The 12240-nt window shown below is 42.3% G+C and overlaps 1 protein-coding gene across 1 annotated transcript in view; it reads left to right on the top strand.

Moving 5' to 3' along the window:
• Positions 1–12240, top strand: part of LOC309452340 (uncharacterized protein) — a gene marked incomplete at its 5' end in the record, with an annotated part of 75477 nt that overhangs the window by 573 nt on the left and 62664 nt on the right. Inside the window, 5 exons of the mRNA XM_082076980.1 lie at positions 7056–7170; positions 7438–7611; positions 7729–7835; positions 8351–8488; positions 9260–9405. Of these exons, the coding sequence (XP_081933106.1) occupies positions 7056–7170; positions 7438–7611; positions 7729–7835; positions 8351–8488; positions 9260–9405 (680 nt within the window). The remainder of the gene's footprint in view (positions 1–7055; positions 7171–7437; positions 7612–7728; positions 7836–8350; positions 8489–9259; positions 9406–12240) is intronic.

The raw sequence follows: 12240 nt of genomic DNA, 5'->3' as shown, positions 1-12240 counted from the left end.
AGTTTAGCAGTTGAGCCAAAAAAGCTGCATTCTCTTACCAGGGAGTAACTTGTGGAGAGGTAGGCACTGCAGTTAGGAAAGAGTTCTAGTGCAAAATGACTGTGTTTTATCTTGGTTCTCCATGCGCAGTTGCCTGATACGTCTTTTATGACTGTGATGTGTCAGCCAAAGCAGTAGTCTGATTTTGGGTGGCAGGTACTTAGTTGTTTGTTCTGAGGCTTTCACACAGCTAATCGGTGCCTTGGCTTGGAAGATCTGGGCAGCAACTTGCAGGAGAAACTACTTTTTCTGGCAGGTGTTACTCTGTGGGTTTTTGAGTCAAGCATAGCAAGTGCTTGCAATTATATTTTAAGGAGAAGCCCTGGGCTGCAGCATAGCTCTTAGTGATCCATCATAAGCATAAGGGATTTAGCTGAACTTTTGTGTCATGTATGTGTCAATTCTCTAATGCTTTTTTTTTGAAAAGTCTCGGATTCAAAACCTTTATGACATTTTGAAGACATGCTGGTTTAATAGAGTAGCTCAGCATCTATTGCAAAGCCTGGACTTTTGCCAGCCAGCTAGCATACTGCCTTGAAAGCACCTAAATGGGATGAAGTTCAACAAGGTCAAGTGCCAGGTCCTGTGCTTTGGCCACAACAACCCCCTGTGCCCTGCTACAGGCTGGGCACAGAGTGGCTGGAGAGCAGTCAGGCAGAAAGGGACCTGGGGGTACTAATTGACAGGAAGCTCAACGTGAGCCAACAGTGTGCCCAGGTGGCCAAGAAGGCCAGTGGTATCCTGTCCTGTATCAAAAATAGCGTGGTCAGCAGGACAAGGGAAGTGATCCTTCCCCTCTGCTCTGCATTGGTGAGGCAACACCTGGCGTATTGTGTTCAGTTCTGGGCCCCTCAGTTCAGGAAAGATATTGAAGTGCTGGAGCGGTTCCAGAGAAGAGCAACAAGACTGGTGAAGGGACTTGAACACAAGACCTATGGGGAGAGGCTGAGGGATCTGGGGTTGTTTAGTCTGGAGAAGAGGAGGCTTAGAGGTGACCTCATCACTCTCTATAACTACCTGAAGGGAAGTTATAGCCAGGTGGGGATTGGTCTCTTCTCCCAGGCAGTTAGCAATAGGACAAGGGGGCGTGGGCTTAAACTCTGCCAGGGGAAATTTAGGCTGGATATTAGAAAGAAATTCTTTAGGGAGAGAGTGGTCAGGCATTGGAATGGCCTGCCCAGGGAGGTGCTGGACTCACCATCCCTGGAGGTTTTTAAACTGAGATTGGACATGGCACTTAGTGCCATGATCTAGTAAATGGACTGAAGTTGGACCAAGGGTTGGACTTGATGATCTGTGAGGTCTTTTCCAACCCAGTCGATTCTGTGATTCTGTGATTAAATACAGCTATATTTGTAGGAGAAGCAAGAAAGAGCATGGTAAGCATACACTTCAGTAATGTGTGTTGTGTGCCTTTGTGTTGCCAGTTAGGAGTTGTTTATGCAGCTGGCGATGGGGGATGCAGTTTAAGTTGTGCACACTCCAGCTTCCTGAGTCAAGGTGCCCAATGACATTTGTGGAAATAGCTGCTGAATGTTTCTCTTTTTTTCTTACTACCCCTTCTCTTTGACTGTGGCTGATTCAGTCAGTCATCAGGTCTTAGCAGACCCTGGTAGGAAGTTTGGCTGGATTTTAGATTTTAAGTTCATCTTGTCTAGAAAGCTTTGTTTCCTCTGGAAAGGTTTCCTTCTGTGTGTCATACTACTATCAGTGTTATAACTGAGCAAATAAAGTAACACATGTAAAAAGAAATAAAAACAAACAAACAAACAAACACAAGAGAAAGTAGTGTACATACACAGAGCACTGTGATGATTTTGGCATGACAGTGCCCAGTGCTGAAAAGCTCACCTGAGAGGAATTCAGTGGACAGTCTGCCTGGTTGCTGCAACCCCTGTACACTATACCAGCCATGAGGGTTGCAGGCCCAGCTGTGCCCTCTTAAGTGCTTGTGGCTGTGATATGTGTTGTGAGTGACCATCACATGCAGTTGTGTTTCAGAGCTTCACTGTGTCCTCCAGGGACTAGAAGAGTTGACATAGTTGGAAAGTGATGTAAAGAACAAGAAACGTGACTAGTAATGGCTAAGGTGTGCATTGTTCATATGAGCATCTCTGTTCTGCTCCTCAGGATTTCCAAAACCAAAATCTTGTACCAGGGACATGGCAAGTATCAGACCTATAGGCTCCTTGCATAAAGAAGGTCCTGTAGCACACAGGACCTCCCAAAGACTCTGTAATCCTGACTACAGGAAAGTAATATTTGACCATCCCGACATGTTAAACTATCATAGTCATAAAAAGCCTACTACAGAGGAAGGTTTTTGCTAGCCAGCCTCAGGCATATGGTGTGCAGCTGCTGCTACTTGTAATCTTTTGCTGTTACAAAATCTTTTCTTAAGCTTACTTTTTACAAAGTGAAACTTGTGGTCATATCAATTTATCCCAGCCTGAAATATTTCTTTAGTTGTCTGCCTGTGCTAATTTAATATATTTAATTTTTAGGACACCTCTGCATCTCGCCTGCGCGAATGGCCATGTGGATGTTGTTACATATTTGGTAGAAAGCAAGTGTAAGCTAAATCTTCTTGACAGTGATAACAGATCAGCCCTGATGAAGGTATGTGGAATATGTTATGTGCTTGTAAGTGGGGCTTATGGATTATGCACTAAATGATGTATCTGGCAGGATTCTTTACACAGCCCTATGTAGAAACATGCATATTGTGGTGGATTGGCATGGAATAGGCATATGTTACTGTTAGGGAATAGAGTGCATGAGCTAATCTTAGAAGGTGCTCTTATTTTCCAGCATTGGGAAGCTGGGGGAATGGTAACAGAGTGAAATGTAAACGCTGGAAGTTTTTCCTTTGTGTGTTGTTCCCAGGCAGTACAGTGCCAGCAAGAAAAATGTGTGGCTATTCTACTAGAACATGGTGCTGAACCAAACCTGCCAGATGCTGATGGCAACACTGCCCTGCATCTGTCTGTCATCTCTCCTAATACAGCTGTGGCAGAGCTGCTACTTGATTATGATGCCAATATTGAGGCCCGGAATAAGGTAAATTTTTGTATTTGTTAAGGAAATTCTTTCAAGAAATTGCATTAATATTTCTCTTCAAGGTTGTGTGTTTTTTTTTTTTATTTTGAACTTTATTTATTTATCTGTCCTTTCAGGAGGGATTTACTCCACTTGCTCTTGCTATCTCTGAACACCAGGAAGAGATAGTAGAATTTCTCCTTGGGCACGGAGCTAACGTGCATGCTCGAGATCAGTGTAAAAGGTGAGGGGTTAGTCAGAACACTACATGAGTCTCCTTAGTACTCTCTAAGCTGGATTGATGAGAGGCATGAGAATGAGCTCTTAAAGAAAAAAATCAGGGAACCACACGGAACGAGCTATTTCTGTGTGACTTTTGAAAGCAGGTCTGCACTTGACTGCTGTCATACCTCAGTGGATGCTTTCTGCATTGAGTTTGCAAGAAGGCATTGGCTGTGATGGCCCTTCTGGCAGGAAATGTGCCATTAGCTCAGCAGCGTTGCCTCAATTTGAAAACAACATCTCCTGTGCAGCAGCATGTGTTGTCTGTGTAAAAAGTTATGAAACTTGTTTATGAAGTTATATTGATAGAGGAAACTAACATTTTAAGGGTTAACCAACCACATAATAAGGGCCTATTAACGAACCACCACTTTAAGCCACATAATGAATATCTAGTTTAGAGCTGTATGTAGCCAGTTGTGTTAAGAAAAAAACAGAACCTCATCGAATGCCAAGATAAGTTTTACAGCACCAGCTGTAACCTTGAGGCGACAAGATAGCCAAGATTTACAGCAAAAAGGAAGTGCCAGTCTGATTTCGGTCGACTTGGCAGCTTGGGTTCCAGCCAATTCATCATAATGAGCCAATGCTGAAATTTTCACTGTGACAAAGCTGAAGGAGCTGAAGACCCCTCCTCAAAATCACCAAGTGGCACTGCACAGGTGCAACAGGGGAGGGTCAAGGAGGAGACTATGGAAATGGTTATCTGAGACTGATTTTAGAAGAGGCGGGGAAAGGTTATGAATATGTATAGGCATTCCTGGGGTTATTATGAATATGTAATACCTTACTGTATTTAAGCACATTTCTTATTGTTAAAAGGTATGCATGTTGGGTGGAGCGAATCCCCCACGCACCCATCGCTGTTTTGCTTATGCTCTAATGAACATGTGTTTAAGGAATACAATTAAGGAATTGGATTAAACGTTTTTTATACATAGAAAAATCGTAAGTTGTTTATTTCATGAGCAAATAAAGTAACACACTCTAAAAAATAAAAGACACCCAACCAAACAAACAAAAAAACCCAACAAAAAAAAAAACCACAAGAGAAAGTAGTGTACGTACATAGAGCACTGTGATGATTTTGGCATGACAGTGCCCAGTGCTGAAAAGCTCACCTGAGAGGAATTCAGTGGACAGTCTGCCTGGTTGCTGCAACCCCTGTACACTATACCAGCCATGAGGGTTGCAGGACCAGCTGTGCCCTCTTAAGTGCTTGTGGCTGTGATATGTGTTGTGAGTGACCATCACATGCAGTTGTGTTTCAGAGCTTCACTGTGTCCTCCAGGGACTAGAAGAGTTGACATAGTTGGAAAGAGATGTAAAGAATAAGAAACGTGACTAGTAATGGCTAAGGTGTGCATTGTTCATATGAGCATCTCTGTTCTGCTCCTCAGGATTTCCAAAACCAAAATCTTGTACCAGGGACATGGCAAGTATCAGACCTATAGGCTCCTTGCATAAAGTAGGTAGGTCCTGTAGCCCACAGGACCTCCCAAAAACTGCACCTGGAACAGTATCAGTTAGGAGCGGGCAGCTTTTCAGAGGTGGTCTAGCAAAGCCTTCAGCCTTACTGAACGAGATGGGCAAAACTTAGCAGGGAGTTGGAAGCACTATAGGCATGATGCCAGCTAGCCATGAATCCTGGGTCGAAGCTAATCGCTAAGAGAGATTTACCTTGTCAGCTGCCTGTCAGAGTGAACTCTAGAGCTTTTCATTGCTTAGCTTGTAGCTGCTGGGTCATGGGCTCAAGTGCTGTTGGAAATGCATGACGCCAGCCTGTTTCCCTGTTGTATCCCATTGGGGCGGTTTTGCAGCTGCTCAGGCATCAGCAGTTCTCTTTTACCCCATGGCTGATCAGCATAGGATTGCAGAAGCAGGAGAAGCAGAGTCTGGGCAGGGTCCCCACGGCTGGGTGGCAGAGCAGCTTTGATGTTACTGGAGGTTTCTTGCAGGTACGTGAAACTGTGATATTCCCTGCCAGCCTGTTCCCTAAAGTGGATCTTCTGTGGAGCTCAGCAGGCCTTGCTGCAAGCAGAGCCATCTCCTTTCCTGTTGGCAGGCTGAGAGGCTTGGTTGAGGAGGGCAGCAACCAGTTGCAGGTTTCCTGAAGGCTTTTCGGTTTGCAGAGCTGATAGTGACTTCTTGAGGTTTGTCATGTTTCATAGTGCTTGCTAGTAGAAGCTTTTAGGTGATGGTGGAATCCTTCATAGCCAGTTACGGTCAGCGCTCCCAGATAATCTTAGTCAGTCATTTCTTCAGATATGGAGGATCCTGTATACTTACATGGGAATTTCTCAAAAAGTGGTGGTAGTCACCATTGAGGGACTCCTCCATTGATGGTTCTGTCTCTTCCCCATCTGTAGCAAGATATTGCAAGTTCTGTGTTCTGCGTGTTTTTCTTGTCCTCGTCCTTGTTGCCATGGAGGAGGCTCATCAGCTGCACTGTAACGAGAAGTATCTGCATTACGAATTACTGTGTTTCTGCATCACATACCACTGCATTTGTTTACCTCTCCCTTTTCATTGCCACCTAGCCAGTGGGAGAGAGCTGCTGTCCTCTTGCTTCTCAGCAAGGTACCAAAGCAATTGCAATGTTAGTTGAGCATTTCTAAATACAGACAAGGACCTACCCACAGTGTTGCAGTTCAAAACTGGTGCTGCCATCCCCCTCAGTTTTAGAGGAACTGCAGGATTGTTATTGCATCTCCTTCAAGGGAGAAAGGTCCTGTGTGTTTTGTGGATTGTCTCCTTCTCCGTTGGGACAGGTGTCCTGCAGAGCAGCAGGAGCTTTACCTTCTGCACAGAGTGAAGCTTGTGCTGCTTTCTGCCTGTGATTTAGAGGGAAACACATGCAAGGACTTTCTGGGTGATTGTGTCTTTGGGTACAACTAGGCTGATTAATTGACATCAGACCTAAGATGTTCTGTGGCTTGAAGGAGCTCTTTTCTTTCTGACAAGACTTTAACTTGAAGAAAAAAGTTTCATTTTCTTATGCTGGTCATGTACTGTTGAAATACAGTATTCCTTCCTTAAAGAGGACTTCCTCTGTAGTAGGCTTTTTATGACTATGATAGTTTAACATGTCGGGATGGTCAAATATTACTTTCCTGTAGTCAGGATTACAGAGTCTTCCTCTCTGTTTTGCTACATGTTATCAGAGGCACTTCGGTGCATGTGCATCCTTGTGTTTGGTGCAGTAGTAAACATGCTAGGAAAAAAAAAAAGAAAGCAGCATAAATTCTCAAAGCGCAGGGAAATACTAATATTCTTGCTATAAAACCCACCTTCTACATTTCTGATACGCTTCCGGGATGTGAATAATCACGGAAGAACTTAAGAGTTTTACTTGCCATAGCTCTCAGATGCTCAGGCTTTGGTCTCTGTTGTGCCTTGTGTGTTGTCCTGCTGGATGCAGTGACCAACGCCTGGGCCCAGGAATCTGTTTGTGCAGGGTCAGTTTTACGGTGAGGGAAATGTCACCTTACAAAGTGGACTCTCTGGAAGGTTTTTGCTAGCCAGCCTCAGGCATATGGTGTGCAGCTGCTGCTACTTGTAATCTTTTGCTGTTACAAAATCTTTTCTTAAGCTTACTTTTTACAAAGTGAAACTCGTGGTCATATCAATTTATCCCAGCCTGAAATATTTCTTTAGTTGTCTGCCTGTGCTAATTTAATATATTTAATTTTTAGGACACCTCTGCATCTCGCCTGCGCGAATGGCCATGTGGATGTTGTTACATATTTGGTAGAAAGCAAGTGTAAGCTAAATCTTCTTGACAGTGATAACAGATCAGCCCTGATGAAGGTATGTGGAATATGTTATGTGCTTGTAAGTGGGGCTTATGGATTATGCACTAAATGATGTATCTGGCAGGATTCTTTACACAGCCCTATGTAGAAACATGCATATTGTGGTGGATTGGCATGGAATAGGCATATGTTACTGTTAGGGAATAGAGTGCATGAGCTAATCTTAGAAGGTGCTCTTATTTTCCAGCATTGGGAAGCTGGGGGAATGGTAACAGAGTGAAATGTAAACGCTGGAAGTTTTTCCTTTGTGTGTTGTTCCCAGGCAGTACAGTGCCAGCAAGAAAAATGTGTGGCTATTCTACTAGAACATGGTGCTGAACCAAACCTGCCAGATGCTGATGGCAACACTGCCCTGCATCTGTCTGTCATCTCTCCTAATACAGCTGTGGCAGAGCTGCTACTTGATTATGATGCCAATATTGAGGCCCGGAATAAGGTAAATTTTTGTATTTGTTAAGGAAATTCTTTCAAGAAATTGCATTAATATTTCTCTTCAAGGTTGTGTAGTTTTTTTTTTTTATTTTGAACTTTATTTATTTATCTGTCCTTTCAGGAGGGATTTACTCCACTTGCTCTTGCTATCTCTGAACACCAGGAAGAGATAGTAGAATTTCTCCTTGGGCACGGAGCTAACGTGCATGCTCGAGATCAGCGTGAAAGGTGAGGGGTTAGTCAGAACACTACATGAGTCTCTTTAGTACTCTCTAAGCTGGATTGATGAGAGGCATGAGAATGAGCTCTTAAAGAAAAAAAATCAGGGAACCACACAGAAAGAGCTATTTCTGTGTGACTTTTGAAAGCAGGTCTGCACTTGACTGCTGTCATACCTCAGTGGATGCTTTCTGCATTGAGTTTGCAAGAAGGCATTGGCTGTGATGGCCCTTCTGGCAGGAAACGTGCCATTAGCTCAGCAGCGTTGCCTCAATTTGAAAACAACATCTCCTGTGCAGCAGCATAAGTGTTGTCTATGTGGAAGCTCTGTGTGAAGATTGAACTTTTGTTTTGACTTCCTCTCCCGTTTTGCTGTTGTTTTTAATACTTAATGAAAACCACTATTTTTTTGTTCATTTTGAAGTAATTGGACAATACTATTTTTTGAGAGCAAATAGGAATAAAAATAATTACAGTGTCTGTGTGAAAGGATCTATTTTTTTATCATATTTTGGATGTTTCAGAACACCACTTATGATTGCTGCTTCTGATGGGGAGCTTAATTTGGTCAAGCTGCTTCTTCGGTATGGTGCTGATGTTTCCCATACAGACCCTCATGAATGGACAGCTGAAGATTATGCTGTTATTCATGGACATTCTAGGTAAATTTTTAACTTTTTCTAATGATAAAGTTGTCAGTTATCAGCGTGGCTTTGGAACATCTGTGGTAACAGCTCAAAGGTTTAATGGTGTGTTGAGACCTGTCTAGATGCTGTGCTCAGTGGCATCTTCCAATACGTATTGTTCCTGTGTCTAGTGTTAATTTGGAAGTTGAGGAAAATTTCCACCCAGAATTCTCTCTTAGATTTCAAGTTTTGTTGCAAAGCTCCCATTTGACCAATAAAAGCTCTAAAAAGTGTCTGTATCTTACTGTTATCCAGTGGTGGAACTTGGCAAACTGCAATGCATGTAAACCCTCTCTCCAGACCAGCACTACTGTCTTTACTGACTTCCATTACAATGCCCACGAACTACCAGCCTTTTATTTTAGAGGAGGTCTAACTGATATCCCTTTTGTTAAAATGTTAAGCAGTTTTAATCCTGTCTGCATAGCTTTGTTCATGTGGGTGTTCCTTCTCTAAGGTGGTTATGTGTGCTCAAAAACCAGGCTGAAAAAAATGTACCAAGCAGGAGTTAATAACTTTGTTGGGATGAATATCCGTCTCTAGAATTAATATGACTGTAAGAAATATTGAAGTCATGCTATAAGTTCTGTGTGTATTACCCTGAGCAAATACATACAAGTATATTAATTCATATGGCTATGAATGTGCACAGGATGGATAATAAATGGCTGCTAACTATTCTGTTAGATGGTATAAGCAAGTATATGGTTATTTTTGCCAATATATTTCCTTTCTTTCTCTCTACAGTCTTAGTGAACTACTGGCACAACACGCAGACTCAGAAAACACAGCAGAAGCTTCTGCAGGTGCTGCACCAGGCCTCCCAGTACTTAGCATTCCTCCCTGGGCAGGAACTGCTGGCATTATGTTGGGTGCACCTGCTGTGGACAGAGGTAGGATCCTTAATCATGGAGGAGCTCAGGAGGAAAATCACTATGGCCTTTTCTTTAGGTGTTTTGTATGTTAACACTTGTTGTGTTCACCATTGACTTCAGTGGAGGTGTCAGAGAGAGTAGGACAAGAAGTTTTGTGAATGCGCTTACTTGTTGCTAGTTGGAGATGCTTCTCGTCAGACTGTGAATTGGGATTTTTGTGTTCCGTGTCCACTTAGGGCTTGTTCCCTTCCGCCTGTCAGATTGCCCATCTCTAGATTGTTTTTCTAGAGGAAGAGAGAAGTGGGACAGGGAAGAAACTAGGCGGGAGTGGTTTTGTTTTTCAGATGTGTCCTTTTACCTGTAGATGGCCATTCAGATTGTGAAAATCCAATCGTAAAAGCAGTAGGTTCATCCTGAGTAGTTGTTCATCTTTCTGTAGTTAGGAAGTAACAGATGAGTTAACAGGAAGATATGTCCTGTTGATTTCCACAGAGTTTGTGTGTCTTTGTGTTGACTTTGTTAACAACAACAATGCACTGTGTATACTGTATCTTCTTGGACATCGTTTGATTTACAATGAAAATAATGGGTTTCTTTCACTTTCAGTAATTTTATGAAATAAACTTTAAAAAAATCTGTATTACCTCATGATCCAGAAAAAAATCAGCTAAATTGACCTGTGATAAAAAATAATTAACTCTTTCAGTGAGTTTTTAAAATCCAGTCTATGCTTATGAGCATAACTGTAGAGGAATCTTAGAAAATTAATATTTTCATGTAAACAAAATTGTTTGTCTTGAACTTTATAACTCAGGCCCTACAGTGGGAGGTTTTATTCTTTCTGGTTTTTTAAGGGTGTTATATCAGAACTATGTGGCAAATGGGCAGCAGACACTGTTCAAACACAGTTCATTACTCCTTTTTTTAAAATATGAGCACGACATGGGATATTTTTCCTCATTGACTTTTCCAAGATAGGAGAATATGGGAATTTAATTTAGAGCAGTTGCTTTGATCTAGTTGGAGATTTGTGAAGTTTCTTGATAGAAGAAGGAGAATTGAAGGAGGATTTTCATTGTGCGGTGCTTTTTTTGTGGGTGGTGGTGGTGTTGGTGTTGTTTTAAGGGCTTGGTACAGGTAGTTTAATCAGCAAAATATTGCTTTCAGCCAAACAGCACTCTCTGTTACTGCTTCCTGTGAATGTAGATAATTGCTGTGATACCACATTGTAGTGGCTGATAGGCCTGAGTTATTATTTTAAAATATGACTTGAAGAATACTATTGGGTGATTCTGAAACTGACATACCCTCAGTGAAAATAATTTGCCCCATTCCTTGAAAATGATCATACTACTAATACAAGTCCCCAGTATTATGGGAAGTCTTTACTTCTTATGTTCATCTGAAGAGGCATCATAAATGCGAAGAGAATGTTATGCAAGTTAAGGACCTGGAAGGAGAAAGTGTGTGCTGTTCTCAGTCTGCTTCTAGTAAGGCTTGGTTTTCTTCTGAGTAGCATGAATCCTTTTGATCTTGTGCTCAGTCTCTTGGAAGATGACCTCAGTGTGTTGAGAGAGATGAGTAGCATATAGAGGACACTCATTGGCGTTAATTCTGCAGTGTCTGGCTTGCACCTGCAAAGCACATGTCCTGCATCATGATAGTCCCTTTGATACGCTGCATAACAGGCTTTGAAGCCTCTGTTAGTGGAGAAGCTGGGATGATCTTGAGCGACCAGAGAAACACCCACTTCAGAATTACTTTATTTTGCTCTTCTCTATTGTTTTCCTGGCATCTTCAGTGTTGTCCTTATCCCTTTTGCTGGTTTTGTACTTGTCAAACATTCTTCAAAATATTCTCCTCTAATGAGCAAGTCAGCATACTTAAGAAGTTGGCACAAGCTTATTTGATTGTTTACTTCTTGTCAGAACATGAACCTTTCTATTAATCACAGGCGAGTTTGCAAAGACCTCCAAATGAATGGCTTCCAGCCCTAGCATATTGAATGGCAGACCTTTTGGATTTGAAGTTGGAATTTCTTTGGCAAAAATAACAATTCTGCAACTTTTCTAAAGGCCAGGATTCAGATTTCCTGTGTGTCTGCAGTGGCAGCTTGTTTTAGCTGCTGCACTGCCTATTAGCATATTGTTCCTTCAGTGTTTCCCTGAGTCCCTTCAGACACTGTTGGGTTTTAATCGTAGAGCTCTTGGAAAATAAGTGAGTGCTTCAGTGTGATTTACATCTCCTGAGGTCAGGAAAAGTTGTCCTGTATCACTTTTGAAGAAAACCAAGAAATGGAGATGGGATGCGAAACCATCTTGAGGTCTTTAAGTGTATGTTTTTTGGTAGGAATCCTTTTGCCACATCCGTTACATGTATTTAGAGTAAAATCAATATCAGCAGGACACCCTTCTGCTCTGAGACAAATGTTTCCTTACCACAGAGAAATTTGGTGTCAGGTAGCTGCAATAACAGAACCTCACTATTAAAATAAAAAAATTTTACTAAATAGGATGGGTGGAGCAGGTGGTTGGTGATTTATATTCTAAAACTTCTGCCCCACAATACACAGACATGCACAGGCACAGAAACACGCATGCGTGACACTCACAACAGTCAACGCACCTGTTTTGGTCCACTTGTGGCCTGCCCTATGGTGCTGAGGGAACAGGGTATTCATTCAGACTGCTTGTCATGTCTGCATTCTGGTTGGTGGCGTAGGCTGCCGCATGTCAGCAGTTTAGCATGGTCACATCAATGTAAGCAGGACTCTCTTGTCTTCACACTGATGTAGGAGGGTCCTATGTATCAGGCACCAACTGACACAGCTTTTAAGGTGAGCTGGTTTAAGGC

Source organism: Streptopelia decaocto (genome assembly GCF_964273445.1).
Source record: "Streptopelia decaocto genome assembly, contig: HAP1_SCAFFOLD_217, whole genome shotgun sequence".
NCBI classification, from domain to species: Eukaryota; Metazoa; Chordata; class Aves; order Columbiformes; family Columbidae; genus Streptopelia; species Streptopelia decaocto.
Note: the sequence above shows the minus strand (reverse complement) of the source record. Positions and strands in the feature narration are given on the sequence as shown.